This window comes from Macaca nemestrina, chromosome 15 (genome assembly GCF_043159975.1).
Source record: "Macaca nemestrina isolate mMacNem1 chromosome 15, mMacNem.hap1, whole genome shotgun sequence".
NCBI classification, from domain to species: Eukaryota; Metazoa; Chordata; class Mammalia; order Primates; family Cercopithecidae; genus Macaca; species Macaca nemestrina.
The window spans coordinates 92,296,085-92,318,135 of record NC_092139.1 but is presented as its reverse complement, the minus strand read 5'-3'; the positions used below and the strand labels follow the sequence as shown (position 1 = coordinate 92,318,135).

Genomic DNA, 22,051 nt, shown 5'->3' with positions numbered 1-22,051 from the left:
GACCTAGTGTGGAGTGGTTATTTTCTTTTGACTTACCTACTAAAAGGGGACTTGAAAAATTCCCTCCATGCCTACCTTGGGCAAACAGAAGGAGAGGTGTGTGGGTCCACAGGCACGTGGGGGCACGGCGGCAGGAGGCCCTGGAAATGGGATGTGGCAATGGCTGCTGGGCTGCTGAGCAGGGGTGATGAGCTGCAGCATTAGCAGGGCTCTGGTTCCCGTGCTTGTCACTGCTGCTGGCATGGAGCTTCCTCCAGGCTGGGGGGTGGTCATGGTAGGTGGGACTTTGCTTCTTCCTCAAACTGGAAAGCAATTCTTCAGGAAGCCAGGCCTCTGCTGCTGCTTCTGTCTGCAGTACATCTCCAAAGGCAGTGGCCTCTGCCCACACTGGGGGAGAGGGGAAACAACAACAGAGGAAGCTCATCTGCCAGCGAGTCCAGTGGACTGCCCAGCTTTGGGTACCAATGGGCATACTCGGGACAGATGTATGTGTTTCCTGGGACTCCCTGCTCTGCCCTTTGCAGACACCCGAAAATGGTCATGTCACAGGATTCTCACCAGTTAGCAGTGACACATGCTCATGACAAGTATCTGGGGGATTCGTGCATTCCTAGGGGATCCTCCCTGACCAGATCTCAGAATATTCCATGCAAACGGGAAGACAACTTGTCACCCCACCCAGGATTCTGGAAATTCCCGCCATGTCAGTCAGAGATGGCACCGCAGGAGGCCACTTCCTGAGTGGAGGAAGAGAGTTCTGTGCACGGAACTCCCCTGGGGGATCATTGGCGAGGCAAAACCTTTGGCATGGCTCAAACCCAATTTGTGTGGCAGAGACTCCAGTGGGGCTCAGATAGGCAGGTGCCACTTAACGAGGTCTCCTAAAACACCCTGTCCCTTTCCCATCACGACTGTGCCTGGCTGGAGACCGAGACACTCAGAGACTCCAGAGAACACGACCCTGATGGGTAGTGGTGCTGGGATATTGGGAGAAGGCAGCGGGACAGAGCTTCCAGGATGGGGAGGAGGCGCCTTCTCTTTCAGGTCCCTGGGCAGTCACTGTCCACTCTGGGTCTCTGTTTCCTCATCTGGAAAATGAAGGGATGCTGAGCCTGTAGTGCAGCCCTACAGGATGGAAATGAGGTTCAAGAAAAGAAAATAATTTGCTAGTGCTCATACCTGGTTCTTCCTCAGAGGGATGAGGGGGAGAACAATGGCAACAGGAAACAGTACTCAGGAGGCCCTGTGAGGTAGCTGTGGTTTTCATTGCTCTTTACAGAAGAGGAAACAGTCTCAGGGAGGCCTGGCTGCATGAGTGGGTGACACACACAGGGAGTGTGGAGCTGGGTATGAGCACTATGCCAGGTGACTCATGCCAGTCCCTGGGGATCCAAGTGTGTGGTGGCTGGGGTGTAACTGGGGGAAGAGAGGAGAGCCTCACTGTCTCCGTCACTGGCACCTGGCAGGCGGGGAGCTTTAAGGTGACCACCCAGGAGAGGAACCCCCAGAGAGCCCAGATGAAGCTGCGGAGGCAGAATAAGGTGAGTGAGCCTTTGGCGTGGAGAGGCCGCAGGGGATCAGAGGACAGGGCTCCCTCCCTGCCAGCTGGAGGCCTCCATGTGAAGACCGCAAGGACTTACTCTCCAGTCCTGTCCTCCTGTGGACACTGGGCCTGGAAAACCTCCATTTGAGAGACCAGAGCAAGGGTCTGGGAAAGCTGGACTCAGAGTAGATGCGGGGAAGGATAAGACTGGGACCACACGCCCTTGTGAATTGTTAAAATCCCACCATAGAGGTAACTAGGAGTGCTTGCTAGACTTGGGGGTCAGGTGGGATGGAGGAGGCAGAGAATTGGGAAAGGCAGTGGAGGGTCTTTGGCTGCTCCAACAGGGAGACCTGAAGAGGGGAGTTCTGGGAGACAGGGGCTGGTGGGACTTCATGAGACAGGACCTTGGGCAGGTACCTGAGGGCCAATACTCATCATCACTACAACTCCCCGCTCCCACTCCTCCTTGGCACAGGGAGTGGTCCCCTTCCTGGGAGATTTTCTGACTGAGTTACACAGATTGGATACGGCCATCCCAGACGATCTGGATGTGAGTTAGCCTGGGGCAGGCTGTTGGAAACCAGGATCCTGAGGGAGGAGAGGGTCTTGGACGGAGCCCTTAGATCTCAACCCTTGCCAAACCTCCTCTCCTGAGAGCCTCACAGCTGCTCCTGTGGGTGGGGGTGTCAGGCCCATCTCATTACCTCTGACTGATAAGAGGCTCCATAGCAGCCACCAGTCCCTATTCCCGAGTGGTGAAGCTGCAGAGCTGCCTGACTGCAAACCTGCTGAGGTGTGGGCTGAGCTGCACTTAGCCTTTCCCTAGAGTAGTCCTGTAACAGGCCAGTGAAACTGAGCCTCTCCAAGGGCAGGCAGTTCCAGGGTCACTGAGCGCTTTCTTTCTATGAGAGATCTCAGTTTCCCTGTCTGTTATCACAGAGGGTTGGGGCAGAAAGTCCCTGAGCCTCAGCTCCTACGCCCCTGCTCTAGAGCCCGGAGCCTGGGGCACATCCAAGTCCTGTCATGTGCACATCCCCTGACTCTGGTGGCCCTGGCAGTTGTGCAGCATGGGAAGGGGTGGGGTGGGGCTGGTTGTGGGCCAGGGACCTTTCTGATGGACTCTGTCTGCCTTCCAGGGCAACAGCAACAAGAGGAGAAAGGTGAGCAGCTGGGACATTCACATTGGAGGAGGGTGGGGATGTGGACCTCACAGTCCACCCTGGGCAGGACACTCCCTGGCTCCGTCCTCTACATCTTAGAAAGTTACTGGGAGGGTTTGATACACACAGGAGGAGGAGACCTATCCCAGTGGAGAAAGTGGGAAATGGAATGGAATCAAAGACCAGTTCCTGCGGGAGGGGCTTTTTACATCCAACTCTGAAAACAGGCTGGGGGCTGCATGGGGCCCCCTCAAAAAACTGCCCCAGGGATCAGCCCCTTTTCCCTGCCTACCAAAAGTGCTCTCAGCATCTCCCACCCAGGCCCTGTCAGCATCCTACCCTCTGTCTCTAGGAGGTCCGAGTTCTGCAGGAAATGCAGCTGCTCCAAGTGGCTGCCATGAATTACAGGCTTCGGCCTCTTGAGAAATTTGTCACCTATTTCCCAAGAATGAAGCAGCTCAGTGACAAGGAGAGGTGAGGGCCTAGGGGATGGGCAGAGGGTGGGAGAAGGCTCTCCATTTTTTTTTTTTTTTTTTTCCAACATGGTCTGGCTCTGTCGCCCAGGCTGCACTGCAGTGTCACCATCTCTGCTCACTGCAACGTCTGCCTTCTGGGCTCAAGCCCTTCCTCAGCCTCTCAAGCAGCTGGGACTACTGCAGTACACCATGTCCCAGGACATGGTACAGCATGTACAGACACCATGTCCTGTTGTTCTGCTGTTGTTGTTCTGGTACAGATGGGGTTTCACGATGTTGTCCAGGCTGGTCTCAAACTCATGGCCTCAAGCAATCCATCCACCTCAGTCTCCCAAAGTACTGACATTACAGATGTCAGCCACCCCACATGGCCTAGAGAAGGCTCTCCCTGTGGCAAGCTGCAGAGAGCCTATGGCCATGACTCCACGGCCAGCATCAAGCCCTGTTGCATGGGGACCGCTGGGGACCCAGGATTCCAGCTGGGTAGGCACTGAGAGGGGACCTGATGTGTGGCTCATGGTGGCCTCACAGCTGCCTCACTGTCCTGTAGCTACAAGCTGTCCTGCCAGCTGGAGCCCGAATCACAGTAGGCTAGTAACATCCTGCAGTGGCTGGGACCCCACCGGGATGCTGGTCAGAACACCAGCTCTGCATCAATCTTCACCTAGACCGTGACACCAGGGAACCACATCTAGGTGGCTGGCAGCTCAGCTGCATCTGGACCCTGCTCTTCGCGTAACACCAGCTGCTCCTGCTGGTCAGGATCAGGCCATGGGACTTTTCCCAGGCAGGCGGGAGACCATTTTATGTTTATTTTCTTTAGTGTATAAGTAAGGCTTTTTTTCTTAACTTTTTAAAATAAAAATTTAAAACACTATTCAAAATGTTCTATGGTTGTTGGAATGAGAAAAGTAACCGCAGTGCAGTAACCGTATATCAATCTTCAGGATTCATAGTCCAGTATGTCAAATTGAGGCTATGGCTGAACAAGTCATGCAACAGCGTTTATGTTACACATGCCAACCATTTAATGCTTTCCTTCTCTGTTCTAATTAATTATTATTAACTCTGTTTAAGGAAAACAAAAAACACAACAAAACAAAACCCTTAAAAATCAGAGCATGTTACCCAATCTACCACACTTGCTCTACTGACCAGCAACTCTCAAATTTAAATTCTAGTTAAATTCGAGTTCCACTGGGTTACTCTACTTTCTTGAAGTTTAAATATTTAATGAATCACTTATATATTTACTGAAGGGCTGGAGATGGGAGGTATTTCACCAATCGGTAGTGCTTGCCTTCTCCCGAAGTCCTGGGCAGAAGGGAGCTGGCCATCAGTCTCCATGAAATACAGATAAACTTTTTCCACTATGGATCTTCCCAGACTTTCTGACACCTCTCCTCTAACTGAGTATCAAGGAAGGAGAGAATCATTTGAGCCCAGAATCGAAAAGGATGTCCCACGGCTTAATTTGAACACAACCCCCAGTGTGTTATATCAGAGAAAAAACAAGCCAAAGAAGTCAACATTTCAGGGTCTGAAACATGTAATACCCCCAAATCAACACAAAATAAACACCTAAACCCAATCCTGGAGCCGCAAAGCTCCTATAAGAAAAGTGGGAGTCTGTATCTCAGCAAAACTTGTATCTCTGCACGCAGTTTGCAAAAAAGAAAGAAAACAAGAGCAAAAATTATCTATGGCAAGAAACCCTTAGACCATGCAATTGATTTGGTAATACTTTTTCTTATTTTTTGTTCTTTTTGGATGGGACACAAAAATCACTGCTAACAAACATGAATACAAACACATGGGACTATACATCATTTCAGAGCTTACGCATGGGGAAGAGAACAATAAACCATTAAAGAAACCATCCTACAGATTGAGAGAAAGTTCAGCAGAATCTTACCTGTGAAAGGGGTTGTTATCTAACATGCATGAGAAACTAACACTACTCTAACTGGGAAAATGAACAAAACCTAATACCCAAGCTAAAACTGGGCAAAGATCCTGAACAGGCACATCTGAAAAGAAAACATGAAATTCACTGACAGGTCAAAGAGAAGCTGCTCAACTTCGCTAATCCTCACACAAATGTCTAAGTACAAACCACGCTCAGAAGTGTCTCACTCTAATTAGAACGAAACTTACCAAAAACAACAGAAAACCCATACGTTCACAGGCAGTGGCCAATGCAGAACACCAGAAAAAGACACTTTTATACACTATGGGTGGCAATGTACATTACTATACACATGAAGTGAAACAGTTGAAGGTGTTTTGAACATTTTACAACTATCCGTTCACCTAGCAATCCCACCACTGGTTATACACAGAAACCACATAGAATGTGTTACATTGAGGAGGTATCGGCCTTCCTATGGCGACTGAAGCACTATTCACAATAGCGAAGGTATTCAATCCACCTACCTGTTCGTGCACAGATGAAGGGATAAAAAAACTGCAGTACACAATGGAATCCTCTTCAGCCATAGAAATTCATGAAACCATGTCATCTGCAGCAACGTGCAGAACTCTGGAGGACATGACCCTCAACGAAATGAGTCAGGCAGAGAAAGCCACACGGCATGATTTCATGCATGTGAGAATGAGATCAACTTCCTCTCTAAACGACTTTATCCCCTAGAAGTAGAAAGTTCCACAGTGGTGAAGAGAGGCTGTGGGTTGGGGAATCCTGGCAGGGACTGGGAAAGGGACACAATGTTACACTCAGATGACAGGAATAAATTTAGCTACTCTACTCCACAGCAGGTGTCCAGAGTCAACAGTATCCTACCATATTTTCCAAAAAAGACTGAAAAGAAAATAACTACACAAGGTAATAGAGATAGTCAATACCTTGCTTTCATCATTACACAAGGTACATATGAATGGATCAAAATGTCCTACTCTACTCTTTAATTGTAAATCTTTACTATAGAGCAAATTGGTTTTAAGCACATAGAAAGAAACAATGCTGAAGTATATGTGAGACCAGGAAATTCCCACATCTAATACACTAAAGAGCCACCACACAACACAAGAAATTACCAACAGAGTAGACAGACAACATACAGGATGAGAGAAAATGTTCCCGAACTATGCATCTGACCAAGGCCTAATATCCAGAATCTATCTGAAAGACCTTACAGAAATCAATTAGCAAAACCCCCCAAATAACTCATCAATAGGCACCGGATATAAACACACACTTCTCAAAAGACAATGTAAAAGCAAGCAACGAATGTGAAAACATGCTAAACCTAATTATCAGAGAAATATACATCAAAAGCACAATGAGCTATCATCTCACACTGGTCAGAATGGCAATTACACAGTTAAAAAAAAAAAAAAAGGGACACGGACAAGGCAGCAGAGAAAGGGGACACTGGTCCACTTTTGGTGAAAATGCAAAGTAGTTCAGACACCATAGAAAACACTTCAGAGATTGCTCAAAGAACTTAAACCAGAACTACCATCTGACACAGCAAGCCCACCACTGGGATATACACAAAAGAAAATAAATTCTTCTGTCCAAAACACACATGCACAAAAACGGTCTTGGCGGCACTCTTTACAATGGCAAACACGTGAAATCAACCTAGGTATCCATCAACAGTGGATCAGAAAAGGAAAATGGGGTACATATATACCACAAAAAACTAGGCAGCTTTAAAAAAAAAAAAAGATGCAAATCATGTCCTTGGCAGCAACATGAAAGGAGCTGGAGGCCATTATCTAAAGAGAAATAAGGAAAAAACAGAACACCAAATGCCACATGTTCTCACTTCTAAGGTGGAGCTAACATTGAATACACCCTACCATAAAAGTGAAAACAACAGACACTGCTGACTATAAGACAACAAAGGAAGAAGGGATGGAGTATGGGCTATAGACCTACCTGGTGGATCCACCATTCCCTGCGTGATAAGCTCTCTGGGACCCCAAGTCTCAGTATCAGGCAATATACCAAAGGCAGCAACTAATCTGCCTTTGTACCTTTTAGTCTATAATAAACTATATTAGTCTATAATAAACGTAGAAATTATGTTAAAAAATACAAACTTAGAAGCTAAAACAATGAATGAAAAACACAAACTTATAATTATCCAAACAATCTTTTATTGGCATAAACTAAGGAAGTGGTCAGAATGAGTAAACCAAATACTCAACCCCAATGTATATATAGTGAAATGTACACATTTTTCAAAAGAACACCAAAAAGGCACAATGGGCAAAAGACCGACTGTTCAGTAGATGATTTTCAGCAAACTGAATATTCACATACAAAACACTGAAATAGGACCCTTATGTCATGCAAAACAAAAATCAATGCAAAATACATTAAAGACCTAAAACTGAATTCTGAAACCACTACAAGAAAACCCCTACAAGAAAACATACGGTGAGCACGTATTTTAGAAAACAAATCCATGCAAGTAGGCTGCTAAAGGTATTTAAAAAACAGTAAAACAAAGCAAACACTCTAAGAAAACAACCATAGACAATGTAATGCTTTGCCATTTTCAAGGAAAAGCTGGAGACCCGGTTCCACAGAACAGTGGAACAGATTAGAAGACCTAGATATAAACCTGCACACCTGAAACCATCTGATATTTGAAAAAAAATCAACAAAAATAAGCAATGGAGAAAGGACTGCCTATCAGTAAGTGGTGCTGGGATAAGTGGCTAGCTAGATGCAGAAGAAATAACACTAGGCCCCTGTGTCTCACCATGTACAGAAAGTAACTCAAAATGAATCAAAGATTGAAATGCCAAACCCCAGGCCGGGAGCGGTGGCTCATGCCTGGAATCCAAGCACTCTGGGAGGCCGAGGCGGGCAGATGAATAGAGGTCAGAGAGTTCGAGACCACACTGGCTGACATGGTGAAACCCTGTCTCTACTGAAAAAAACAAAACTTAGCTATAAATGGTGGCACATGCCTGTACTCCCAGCTACTCGGGAGACTGAGGCAGGAGAATCACTTCAACCCGGAAGGTGGAGGGTACAGTGAGCCGAGATCGCTCCATTGCATTCCAGCCTGTACAACAGAGCGAGACTCAGTCTCTAAATAGATAAATACATAAAAATTCAAGGCCTGAAACTATGAGAAAATCCTGCGTGAGAATCTAGCAAATACCCTTCTCAACATAGGCTTTGGCAAAGCATTTAAATGTCAACTCCCCAAGAGCAATTACTGATAAATGGGACCTAATACACAGAAAAGCAGCTGCACAGAACAAGAAACAACCAAAAGAGTCAACACACAGCCTATAGAATGAGGGAAAATATTCCACAACTACGCATGTGAAAAACATCTAATATCCAGGATTTATCGTAAAGACCTTCAACAAATAAAATCAGAAAAAAAAACCCAAATTATAAATGGGCAAGGGACACGAACACACACTTAAAAGGAGGTGTACCAGTAACCAATGAGAATGAAAAGATGCTCAATCTCACTGATCATCAGATAAATGCACATCAAAACATACTGCGATACTACGTCACACTAGTCAGAATGGCAATTATGACACACAGTCCACAACAACAGAGGCTGGTGGGGCAGATGAGCAAAGAAATGCAGGTTCACTGTAGGGGGAAATGGAAACTAGTTCAGACACCCTGGAGAGCAGTGTGGACATTTCTGAAAGAACTTAAAAGAGAATAACCACCCAATGCTGCAACCCCACTCCTAAGGATCTACCCAAAGGAAAACCCTTCCAGTGAAAACACGCATGCACTCGTATGTTCACGGAAGTACTACTTGCAATGGTAAAGACATGGAATCAGCCTCGGTGCCCATCAGCAGTGGATCAGAGAAAGGAAATGTGGTACATACACACTACGGAACACTACACAGCCATAAAAAACAAATCCATGCCCTTACCAGAAACCTGGACAGAGCCGTAGGCCATTATGCCAAAAGGCAAGAACAAAAAACCACAATTTTCAAAACAGCTACAAAGGTCAGTTGTGAATATTCTCTCCACAGAGAAATCATAAGTCTGGAGCTCACAGAGGTGCCAGACACTGCGACTTCATGATGATGCTACATTTACACAGATCAAACTGTGCCTTGCAGTCGCTGGTTATACACACAGACGATACGACAATGAAACTGCTGTCCCAGTTTGGTAACATTCATTCTCACCAGAGACAGATGCTATCTCAGTGTGGTTTTGATTGACTTCTCATGAGGATCAATAATGTTGATTCAGAATCTTTAACCTGTGCATCCATCTCAGGTCTTCAGGTCCTTTGCCCAGTCTTACACAACAAATTGAAACAAGTTCACAATAACCTGGCAAACATCACTAACCACAAGCAAAATGTAAATCAAAACCACACTTAGACACCATCTCATTCTAATTGGAATGAGTGTTACAAAAGAAGACAAAAAACATTGAAAGAAAGGGAAATGCTGGTGTGTTTCCAGAGAGAGAGAGACACTCTTCTCCACAGTTCGTGAGAAGGTTAAACTAGCACACACGATACAGAAACCACTTGGAGGTTCCTCCAAACCTTAAAAGACTCCAACTACCACTTCAACCAGCAATTCTACTACTAGGAATACACTCAAAGTCATTGAAATCAGGACACCAAAGATAGATCTACCCACCCATGTGGATTCCAGCACTGTTCCCAAGAGCCAGTGTAAGCATCAACCTACCTGCTAATCCACAGACGAAGGGAGAAAGAAGCTGCTCCACATGTACACACCGGGATACTCTTCAGACAGAAAACCACAATGAAATCATATCGTGGGGAACCACACGGTTGTACCTGGAGGAGATAATGGTAAATTAAATGAGTGAGGGGGAGAGAAACAAACCTTGAGTCATCTCACACATGCAGAAGCTGAGAAACTGTATCAAAGACTTCATGAGCACAATATTGGTTTCCAGGGATTGGGGGAAAAGATGGGTAATGGGCAGGGACTGTAAAAGGATACAAAGTTACACATAAATGAGAAGAAGAAAATTCTGTTGTTCTATTCCACTGCAGGGTGACCAGGGTTAACAGTATCGGCACATCACTTTCAAAGCAGCTTGACAGGAGAAACTGAAGGTTCTCAGCATAAAGGAATAAACAATGGGAAAAGGTAACAGAAACACTAAGTACCCTGATTTCATCATTCCACAATGTATGCATGGACCATAACGCCCCACTCTACCCTCTCATTGTATTGTTCCTTTACAATGCTACACATTTGATGAAAGAAATAGAAATACATGCTGCTAACATTCATGCGGGACCATGAAGTGCCCCGTGTTTCATCCTCCGCAATCCTGAGACATCCAGACTACATTGGACACATCACATTTCCTGATTTCAAATTTCATGGAAAAGCTAGGGACCCACTTCCACACAGAGCAGTGGAACACAAGAGAGGACCAAGAAGTAAAACCACACATTGAAAACTATCTGATCCAACACAGAATCCACCAAAGTAAGCAAAGGGAAAAGGACATCCTATTCAATCAACGGTGTTGAAATAAGCAGCTAGCCATGTGCAGCAGAATAACACCAGGCCCCTACCTCTCACCAGACACAAAGAGGAGCTCAAGATGAATGAAAGATTTCAATATAAAAGCTCAAGCTGTTAAAATCTTACAAGAATATTTGTGAAATATCCTTCTCCACATAGGCTTTGGCAAAGCATTTAGATGGCTAAGTCCTGAAGAGCAACGGCAACAAAAACAAACAAAAATTGACAAGTCAGAGGAAATAACTGAAAGAGCTGCTGCACAGCAAGAGAGACTACAACAGAGTTAACAGACAGCGTACAGAATGGGAGAATATGTTCCCAAACTGTGCATCTGACCAACGTCTAATATGCAGAATTTACAAGGCCCTTCAACAAGTCAACCAGGAGAATAAACAGAAAAACAATATCCCATTAATATACGGGCAAGGGACGTGAACACACACTTCTCAAAATTCGATGTACAAGCAACCAACAAATAGGAAAACAAGCTCAAACTCACTCATTATCAGACAGCTGCCAATCAAAAGCATGACGAGATGCCATCCCACGCGGGTCACAATGGTGAGGACCACGCAGGCGAAGAACACACGCTGACCAGGCAACCGAGGAAAGGAAACGCTGGTATGTTTTGGTGGGGATGAAAACTAGTATAGACACTGGTGAAAGCAGATCGGGGATTTCTCAAAGAAATGAAAACAGAACTACCATCTCACCCAGTAAGCCCACTCCTGTGCATCTACCCAAAGGAAAATCAACCCTTCTATCCAAAAGACACAGGCACTCGTATGTTCATGGCAGTATTATTCACAATGTCAAAGACATGGAATCAACCTAGCCATCAACAGTGGATGAGAGGCAGGCACAGTGGCTCAGACCTGTAATTCTAGCACTTTGGGAAGCTGAGGCAGGAGGATCGCTTCAGTCCAGAATTTGAGACCAGTCTGAGCAAAATGGTGAAATCCCATGTCTCTGATAATACAAAAATAAGCAGGATGTGGTGGCGGGCACCTATAGTCCTATCTAATCCGGAGGCTGAGGTGAGAGGATCACCTGAGAACAGAAGGTGGAAACTGCAGATCACTGTCATAAGTGAACTAAGGCCCCAAAAGAAAACCAAATGCCACGTTCTCACTTATAAGCAGGAGCTAAACTGTGAATGGACTCAAACATAAAGAAGAGAACAACAGACACCTGGAATGACCACCAGACCAATAAAAACACAGGGGAGAGGGAGCGTGTGCTAAAGACCCACCCTGTGGGCCCTCTGCTCACTGCCTGGGTTACGGGGTTGTTGGGACCCCTAATCTCAGCATGACGCAATCAACAGATGTAACTAACTTGCATGTGTATCCTTTAAACGATAACAATAAGAGTAGAATGCATTAAAAGAAAAATCCACGGTTACAACCAAAGACAATGCAAGGCTTGGTTCCGTGTGTGTGTGCACGCGCTCATGCACGCGCACGCACATTCGTGTGTTTCATGGAACTGGGGTGTTGAACACAAAAATCACTGCTAACATATGCAACTATAGCCATATGAGATTCGGGACACTTTGCAACTTCTACACGGAAAAGAAAACAATGAAACAAACAAAAAAAGGCATCCTACGCACTTGGAGAAACTATAAAATATCCTACCCCTGAAAGAGGTTGTTATCTAACACTTACAATAAACTGGTATGACTAAGTGAAAAACAACAACGACAACAACAAATATCCAAGGTAAAAGGATCTAAACAGACCTGAGTGAAAAGAAGGCAGGAAACTGACTCACAGGTGACAATTTCTCAATATCGCTAATCCTCACAAAAATGTGAATCAAAACCATACTTGGCTACCATCAAATTCCACCTAGAATGAGTATTACAAAAGACAAAAATCAACATTGTTGAAGGCAATGGTCAGTGTAGACTTGTAAAAAAAAAAAATCTTCTACACTCTTTGTGGAATGAAAATTACCATACACACTACAAAAAACTTTTGGAAATTCCTTAAAAAAGTAAAAGATAGGCCAGGCACGATGGCTCACACCTGTAATCTCAGCACTTTGGGAGGCTGAGGCAGGTGGATCACCTGAGGTCAGGAGTTTGAGACCAGCCTCACCAACATGGTGAAATCCCATCTCTACTAAAAATACAAAAATTAGCTAGACGTGGTGGTGGGTGCCTGTATTCCCAGCCACTTGGGAGGCTGAGGCAGCAGAATCGCTTGAACACAGGAGGCAGAGGTTGCACTGAACCGAAATTGCGCCACTGCACTCCAGCCTGGGTGACAAGAGCAACACTCCGTCTTTAAAAAAAAAAAAAAAAGGTAAAAGTACAACCATTACGCCAGCTAACAATCCCAACACTGGGTACATGTTTAGAGAAGATGAAATCCCTGTGTTAATCTGCCTTTTCACGTGCCCTGAAGCCCTAGTCACAATAGCCAAGATGCGGAATCAACCTACCTGCCTATCCACAGATGAAGGGATAAAGGAACCACAGTACATGTATACAAGGAAACACACATCAGCTGTAACACTTCAGGAAATCATGTCATCTGCAACCACTTGGAGAAACCTGGAAGACAATTAGGTGAAATGAAACGAGTCTGCCAGGGAGAGACCCACGCTGCATGACATCAGGTATACGGAATCCAAAAAACATTGTCTCCTAGAAGCAGAACTTCCAACAGAGGTCACTAGAGGCTGGGGAGAGCAGGGAGCCTCGGCAGGGATTGGTAACAGGTACAGAGTGACGCTCTGATATGAGGAATCCATTCTGGTGTTCTATTGCACAGCAGGGTGACTACGGTCAACAGAATCTAGAAAAATTTTTCAAAATCAGCTGGAAAATACGGTTCTGAATATTCTCTCCACAGAGAAATAATAATGATGGAAGGTCACAGAGATGCCAGATATGATGATTTGATCATGATACTACATATACATATGTCAAAATGTCCCTTGCACCCTTGGGTTATGTGTGTGTGTATACACACACACACACACACACACACACTCTCTCTCTCTCTAGAAACAAAACTGCCATCAAACATTGGTAGTATTCATTCTAACTGGAATGAGATGAAATCTTGAGTGGGATTTTCACTTACGCTTTTGTGTGAATCAGCGATGGTGAGTATCTTCTCTTTCACCTGTGCATCAACCTCATGTCTTCAGGTCCTCTGCCCAGTACTACACAACAAATTAAAACAAATTCAGAATAACGTAACAAGTACCACTTATCATACACACACAAAAATCAAAAACACACTCAAGATTCCATCTCACTCTACATGCAACGGATGCTACAAGAAAAATGGTGAAACACATTAAAACACAAAACAAGGTGTGGATTTCCAGAGGAGGAACCTGTCTCCACAGTTGGTGGGAAATGGTCAACTAGTATGCACACTAAAGAAACCACCTGGATGTACCTTGAAATCCTAAAACTACAACTACCGTTTTCTCCAGTAATTCTATTCCTAGGTACATATGCAGAGCACATGATCAGGACATGGAAGAGATGATCTGTCACCTCAGGTGGAATTCAGCCCTATGCACAAAAGCCAAGACAAGCAATCAGCCTCCCTGTCCATCCACAAATGAAGGGATGAAGAATCTCTAGTACACAGACACAATGGAATACTTCTGGGCCATCAACATTCATGGAATCCTATCATTTCCATGATAGGATTGCCCCTGGAGTGCAACATGACGACACCTGCAGATATTCTGTTCAATCAAATCAGAAATGCAGACAAAGACCAAGCCTGCATGTTCTCACTCATGTGGGAGCTGAAAAATGCAACTCACTGAAGGTGAAAGTATAGCAGTGGTCATCACAGACTAGGTGGAGGAGATGACATTAAGGATTGGCAACAGGTACACAGAGAGTTACAGGAGAGGAATACATTCTGGTATTCTACTCCAAAGCAGGGCGATGACACTTAACAACATGGTCGTGCTGTTTTCAAAACAGCTACCAAGGAGGATATTGAATATTCACACATCAAAGATATCAAACCTATACCTGGTCACAAGCCTGGGAAACTCCCTGATTTTATCCATACTCAAGGTATACAAACAAGTATCACAATGTCCCAATGCATCCCTAATTCTGGACATGAAGTATGAAACAAATGTTTAAAGGAAGGTGAAGGATACACGGCTAAAATTTCACATGGAACTACCAAACACCCACAGATCCTGAATATGCAAAGCAATCCTAGGGAATACAAGCTCAATTGGAGGCCTCACACTCCCCAATTTCAAATTACATGTAAAACCTCCACTCAATCTAAAGACTACAGTAGTGGCATAAAAATGAATCCATGAACCTAGGGACATAAGAGAACCTAAACGCACGCCTGTATGCAGTCAACACATTTTCTTCAAAGGAACGCCTAGAAGATGCAATGAGGCTGGGTGCTGTGCTTCACACCTGTACTCCCAGCACTTTGGGAGACCAAGTCGGGCAGATCACTTGAGGTCAGGAGTTTCAGACTAGCTTGGCGAAAATGGTGAAATCCCATCTCTAGTAAAAATACAAAAAATACTAGTCAGGTGTGGTGGCGCACAGCAGCAATCCCAGCCACTTGGGAAGATGAGGCAGGAGAATCGCTCGAAGCAAGGAGGCAGGTGTTGCAGAGAGCTGAGACCTCGCCACTGCACTCCAGCGTGGGCGACAGCATGAGTGGGACTGTGCTCCGAAGGGAAAAAAGATGAGATGAGGAGTCAGCAGTCTGTTCAATTGAGCAGTCTGAAATGACTGGATAGCCACATCCAAAACAATGAAATAAGACCTTGATGTTATACAATAACAAACATAAACTCAAAATACATTAAATACTAAACACAAGATGTAAAAGCATCAAACTGCTACATGAAAACACAGAGTGAGCTTATGTTTAGGAAATCCTGAATCTAAGCTCGCAGGATGTAAAAGCAAATAACAGAAAAAAACAAAAACAGGAAAAAAAACCACTTCCAACAATCAAAGTTAAAAATCCTGGTATCTGGGAAAACAAGGCAGTGGTGTGGCAAGAAGGGAGCTCCAGGCATAGGAACCTGCAGCTTGAGAGGGGAAGGGACCTGCCCAAAGCCACTCGGCAAGACAGTGACCCATGACACCAGGAAGGCTGTGCAAACCACTTCCTGCAACTGGCATCTCATTGCAGACACACCCCACTGTCAGGTCCAGAAAGCTGACCACACTGAGTTCCAGGAATCACCCAGAAAGCCTCGTGCCCTGAGTGAGCCATGGTGAGGGCCATGGCGGGGCAGAGCAGGGTGGTGGGCGCATGGGGGCCTGATATCTTCAACTGCAGTCATGAGGCTGACAATGAGCGAGCAATATGGATGGGTCCAGATGCAAGCCGTGCCTGGCCCATACTCCAGAACTGCTGGAACATCTCAGGGACCCCTGGGAGCCAGAAACCCAATAATTATCCAGGACGTTTTGTGTCCCCTGGTGTCTTGCACCAAGGAGACACTTGGTAAACTGGCTAAATGAAACTGACTTCTAATCCAAGCAGCATAGCATTTGAGGCAATATTAGGATCACAGAATCTTAACTGCTTGGTCTCTGATATTCCAGCATCCCAGAAAGGTCAGCTTAACATACATTCCCCAATGGGGAGCTCACTACCTTCAAAGACAGCGGGACTGTAGTTAGTTGGCGAGTTCTTCCAAACCTTAAGTGCGAATTTGCCTCTTTGTAACACCTGCTGCAGGTGGGCCTGACCTCAGATCCTGCCCACTGTCTAAGGCCACAGAGCAGAGAAGCAGGGGCCACCCCAGATCCTGTACCTGGCCACAGCTTCTCTGAGCCACAAAGACCACACTGAAGGGATTTTGGAAGGAAGACTTCAGCTCAATGAAAGAGCTGGTGTCACTCAGTTGTGATGGAGGGAGGTCAGCACAGGCCAACTGTGGGCATGGGCAGAGCTCCTGTGCCCCCAGAGCATGGCCAACACTCCCAGTGCCATTTGCAGCATTTATTATTCCAGCACCCACCTTTCATGTGACGACACAGACTGGAGCACGGTCAAGTGCGTGGGTCCTTCAGAATTGTCAGCTTGTGAATGCCTGGGATCACCCAGCCACAGGGCTGGCTTGGCACTTGGTGGACCAAGTCCAACTATCAAACTCAGAGGCAGGATGGCAGAAGCATGGGCCCTAGAGTCTCTGGGTTCAAACAGCCTCAGCCACTGACAGTGTAGGTATCACTGCAGCCTTTCCCTTCCTGGCCTCAGTCTCCTACCTGAAGAGCAGGAATAACTAGAACAGTTGCTGGGAGGATTCCCTGAGATGGCCACGCGCAGACTGTAGGAGGCACCTGCTACTTTCGAGGCCTCACAGGGTCTCGCCAGGCTCTGACACCGGGCTGTAGGAGCTTCTCTCCTTTCCTGATGAGCAGCTCAGAGCAGGGGCCCAAAGGGCGACCTTCCTGGCCACCCTGTCCTCCCTGCCCAAGGCATCCTCCACAGGTAGGATTTATCACATCACCTCCTAATTATCTGCAGTGCCTCAAAACTCCAAGGAGAGGCCGGGGGTGGAAGGAGACTGTCCATGCCTCAGCCCCAACGCTATCCTACAGCCTGGTCTCCAGGAGAGCCAACCCGCTCCTGTCTCAAGGCCTCCCTGGTGATGCCCAAGACCACCTGTTCACACACAGCCCCCCGTGACTTCACTGATGCCAAAACTGCCCAGCACTTTCCACGCATGCCATGCTCTCATCTGGACTTTTGGGGACCTCCCCCTGCCTCGTAGCAGCACCTTCCCAACCTCCCTCGCTTCTTGGATGCTGGGCTCAGGAATGCTCTCGCTGATGAGTCTGCGCCCTGCATCCTTACTGGTCCTGTCCAACTGCTCCTGCCTCTATACCGCACTCCCAGTCTCACCTGACCCCCAGTCCCCAGGGTCCACCCCTCTCACCTGGAGACTCCCAATCACAGGTCTCAACCCCCCTGCTGTTTCCCTACTACAGCCCTGGCAATCCGCATGCAAATCTGAGCACACCCCTCCCCCACTGCAAAACAAAAAACAAAAAACAAAAACACTCCGGAGGCCCCCCTTATCCTACCCTGCTGATGCGCACGTTGTTTTTTGTTTTGTGGTTTTTTTGAATGGGTCAGCTGGATATGAACCATCCTTTCCTGTTGCTCCTTCCTGGTCTTTGGGACTTTACACTGACTCCATTATCATGGAGGCATTCTTCAGACACCAATCACAGTGCCACCTCCTCCTCAAGCCCTCCAGCACTGCATCCCACTCTGCAGGCCGGCTGCTACTGCTGCCTCCTCCACAGTATCCACAGTGCCCAGCAATCTTCACTGAATGGATGGATGCCAGCTGTCAGGTGGCTAGCTGTTTTTAGTAATACACATCTTCTAGGACTTTACACTGAATCTACCTAGCCACCTGACAGCTGGCAACACTAATCTTGTAATCTCAGAACTATGGGAGGAGAAGGTGGGTGGATCACTTAAAACCAGGAGTTTAAGACCAGCCTGGGCAACATAGTGAGACCCTGTCTTTAATTTTTAAAATTTTTTTTAAAGGCCAAAGAAGACAGGATTTGGGGAGCTTCATGTGGAGGCTGACAGGAAGGGATCAAGAACTCATCCATGGCCAGGCCCACTGGCTCATGTCTATAATCCCAACACTTCGGGAGGGTAAGGTGGGTGAATGGCTTGAGCCCAGGAGTTCACCACCGGACTGGGAAATATAGACAGACCCCACCTCTACCAAAAAAAAAGAAAAATTAGCTGGGCGTGGTGGCACATGCTTGTGGTCCTAGCTACTTGGGAGGCTGAGGGGGACGATCACTTGAGCACAGGAGGCAAAGGCTGCAGTGAGCTCAGATAGTGCCACTGTACTCCAGCCTGGGGAACAACAAAAAAACCCAACTCATTCACGTGTCCAACTCTACCAGGACAAAAACTTCTGTACTTGGGAGTCTTCCAGTCTTCACCTTATATTATCTCTTCATCTGACTGTTTATTTGTAGCCTTTATTTATCTAGTTTTTTGTGATCCGCCCATCTCAGCTTCCCAAACTGCTGGGATTACAGGTGTGAGCCACTGGGTCCGGCCTGTTTTTTAAAAATAATATTTTATTATTTAAAACAACCCTTCATTGAGGTATAATTGAAACACAATAAAGTGGACATTCCAAGCATTACTGGATTTAAGTGCACAATATGATACATTCTGCCACATGTATACATCCATGAAGCCACTATCACAATCAAGATAGTAAACGTACCTGTCACCCCCAATGTTTCCTCATGCCTCTTGGTAATCCCTCCCTCCTGTCTCTCCCTGCCCGCCGCCATCCAAAAGCAACCATTGATGTACTTTGTTTCCATAGTTTGCATTTTATAGATTGTGGGATATGTAAAATATACTTGTGTGTGTGTGTGTGTGTGTGTGTACGGTGGAGTCTCACTCTGTCACCTACACTGGGGTAGAGTCTCAGCTCACTGCAACCTCCACCTCCAAGACTGTAGCTCTTCTCATGCTTCAGCCTCCTAGGTACCTGGGACTACAGGCCCATGCCACCCTACCCAGCTAGTTTTTGTATCTTTAGTAGAGACGGGGTTTTACCGTGTTGGCCAGGTTAGTCTTAAACTCCTGACCTCAAGTTATCTGCCCACCTCAGCCTCCCAAAGTGCTGGGATTACAGGTGTGAGGCACCATGCCCGGCCAGAACTACTCTTTTCTAAATGGCTTTTCACTTAGCATAATTATTTTGAGACTCACTCACGTGTATCAGTAGTTCCTTTCTATTGTCGAGTATTCTGCAGGACGGTGTACCACAATATATCCATTCATCTGCTGATGGACGTTTGAGTTGTTTCCAGTTTTGGGCTTTAACAAATGAAGCTGCTATGAAAATTCATGTATAAGTTTTTGCATGCACATATATTTCCTTTTCTCTTGGGTAAATACCTAGGAGTGGAATGCAGGGATCATAAGGTAGATGCATTTTTTTGTTTGTTTGTTTTTTGTTTTGAGACGAAGTCTCGCTCTGTCACCCAGGCTGGAGTGCGGTGGCCAGATCTCAGCTCACTGCAAGCTCCGCCTCCCAGGTTTATGCCATTCTCCTGCCTCAGCCTCCAGAGTAGCTGAGACTATAGGCGCCCGCCACTTCGCCCGGCTAGTTTTTTTGTATTTTTTAGTAGAGACAGGTTTCACTGTGTTAGCTGGGATGGTCTCGATCTCCTGACCTTGTGATCCGCCCGTCTCGGCCTCCCAAAGTGCTGGAATTACAGGGTTGAGCCACCGTGCCGGCCGGTAGATGCAGGTTTAATGTTTTAAGAAACTGTCAAACTGTTTTCCAAAGTGGTGTGCAGTTTTACATCCCCATCAGCAGTGTTTGGGAGTTCCTGTTGCTTTACATGTTCAATAGCTCATAGCATGGTCAGGTTTTTAAACATTAGCCATTCTTCTGTGTGTGTAGCAGTATCTCTGTGGCTTTAATTTGGCATTTCCCTAATGACTAATGATGTTGAACATCTTTTTGCGTGTGTCTTTGCCATCTGTACCTTAAGTATGTTCAAGTTTTTTCCTCATGTTTTATTATTGAGTTTTGCAAATTCTTCTTTTCTTTTTTGAGATGGAGTTTCACTCTTGTTGCCCAGACTGGAGTGCAATGGGGCGCTCTTGGCTCTCTGCAACCTCCGCCTCCCAGGTTCAACCAATTCTGCCTCAGCCTTCCAGAGTAGCTGCGACTACAGGCATACACCACCACTTATACACTGTTGGTGTGACTGTAAATTCCTTCAGCCATGGTGGGAAGCAGTCTGAAAATTTTTCAAAGAACTTAGAAAAGAACTACCACTCAACCCAGCAATCCCATAACTGGGGATATCTGCAAAGGAAGATACATCATTCTGGAAAAAAAAAAAAAAAAAAAAAAAGTCACTTGCACCTGTATGTTCATCACAGCACTGTTCACAAGAGCACAGACATGGAATCAACCTAGATGCTCATTAGTGGTGGATGGATAAAGAAAATGTGGTACATACACACTATGGGATACTACTCAGCCATAAAAGCGAATGAAATTATGTCCATTGCAGTATCATGGATACACAGCTGGAGGTCATATCTAAAGCACATTAAGCAGAAACAGAAAACCAAATACCACCTGTTCTCACTTACAAGTGGGAGCTAAGCACTGGGTACACATGGACATCAAGATGGAACAACAGACACTGGGGACAACCACAGAGGGGAGAGAGGGGTGAGCGCTGAAAACCTACATATTGGGTCCTATCTGGGTGCTGGGGATCATTCATACTCCAAACCTTAGCATTGCACAATATACCCACGTAACAAACCTGCACATGTACCCCTTGAATCTAAAGTGAATGTTTTTTTTTTTTTTAAATCTCATGGGATTCATTAGAGTAATTAAAAGAGGCTGAGTCCATCCATGTCCCATTCAAAATCCAAGAGTGGCTCACAAATGCTCTGGTCTTAGAGCTTCATTATGGGTTTTGTGATACAACACAAACAGGCAGAAGGGAACTGTATTCAATGTACTTGAAACGAACCGTCGCATATAAAACAATACCATTTGTAGCCAGGCATGGTGGCTCACGTCTGTAATCTCAGCAGCACTGTGGGAGGCTGAGGAGTCCGGCAGATCATCTGAGGTCAGGAGTTTACATTCCCATCAACAGTGTTTGAGGGTTCCCCTTTCTCCACATCCTCACCAGTATTCATTATTGCCTGTCTTTTTGACAAACAACTATTTTAACTGGGGTGAGATGATATCTCATTGTGGTTTTGATTTGTGTTTCTCTGATGATCAGTGACATTGACATGCCGCCATGCCCTCGGCTGGCCACAGCTCAATTATACATCTAACATTCACGTGGCTCAAAGAGTCCCTATGAAGCCAATGGGGCCACTGGTATCATGTAGAAGGATACAAGACACGAAACACCGTGTGCCAGCAGACCGGTATCGTGCCTGTGTCTTTAGCAGGAGTCCTCATGACTGTGCACACATCAGTCCAGGGCCTATTCTCTGGATCCTGCTCCCCAAGCGACACCTCAGGTGCAAAGGAACAAGGTCACATGGGAGGGCACAGGGCTACCCGGCTTAGAAGCCTGTGTCTCAAAAAGGAACTGAGATTTCTTTTAACAGTCCTAGCGTCAAAGTTTTCAAGGGTCCCAGCAAGGGACATACCTAGTTACAAACACCACTGCACTCAGGGAAACCCAAAGTATGGTTTACCTCTTGATTTTTTCTCCAAAGTAAACCACCAAAAAGTTGACCATAGACTTCAAAACATGTGTAACAGCAAAGTCCAACTGATGGCAGACTTCCACAATTGCAATTACTCTTCTCTAACTCTAGACGCCCC

General features: G+C 46.0%; 2 protein-coding genes across 42 annotated transcripts in view; one reads left to right on the top strand and one right to left on the bottom strand.

Moving 5' to 3' along the window:
- The window catches only part of LOC105464191 (ral-GDS-related protein-like), a 63,636-nt gene extending 59,767 nt beyond the window's left edge, over positions 1–3,869 (top strand). For 7 of the 8 annotated variants that reach the window (XM_071080262.1, XM_071080260.1, XM_071080256.1 and 4 more), the window contains 5 exons: positions 1,467–1,541; positions 2,022–2,096; positions 2,683–2,706; positions 3,059–3,180; positions 3,733–3,869. In XM_071080262.1, coding sequence (XP_070936363.1) covers positions 1,467–1,541; positions 2,022–2,096; positions 2,683–2,706; positions 3,059–3,180; positions 3,733–3,772 — 336 coding nt within the window. In that variant the 3' untranslated portion in view covers positions 3,773–3,869. The remainder of the gene's footprint in view (positions 1–1,466; positions 1,542–2,021; positions 2,097–2,682; positions 2,707–3,058; positions 3,181–3,732) is intronic. The other variant, XM_071080259.1, reaches the window with a different exon arrangement.
- LOC139358698 (uncharacterized) overlaps positions 1–22,051 on the bottom strand; it is a 148,603-nt gene that overhangs the window by 83,618 nt on the left and 42,934 nt on the right. For 18 of the 34 annotated variants that reach the window (XM_071080280.1, XM_071080283.1, XM_071080281.1 and 15 more), the window contains exon 1: positions 76–3,061. In XM_071080280.1, coding sequence (XP_070936381.1) covers positions 76–472 — 397 coding nt within the window. In that variant the 5' untranslated portion in view covers positions 473–3,061. Of the gene's footprint in view, positions 1–75; positions 3,062–9,862; positions 9,976–12,425; positions 12,763–13,132; positions 13,245–13,779; positions 13,862–19,438; positions 20,586–22,051 lie in introns of those variants that run through there. The other 16 variants (XR_011613989.1, XR_011613987.1, XR_011613991.1 and 13 more) reach the window with 6 other exon arrangements.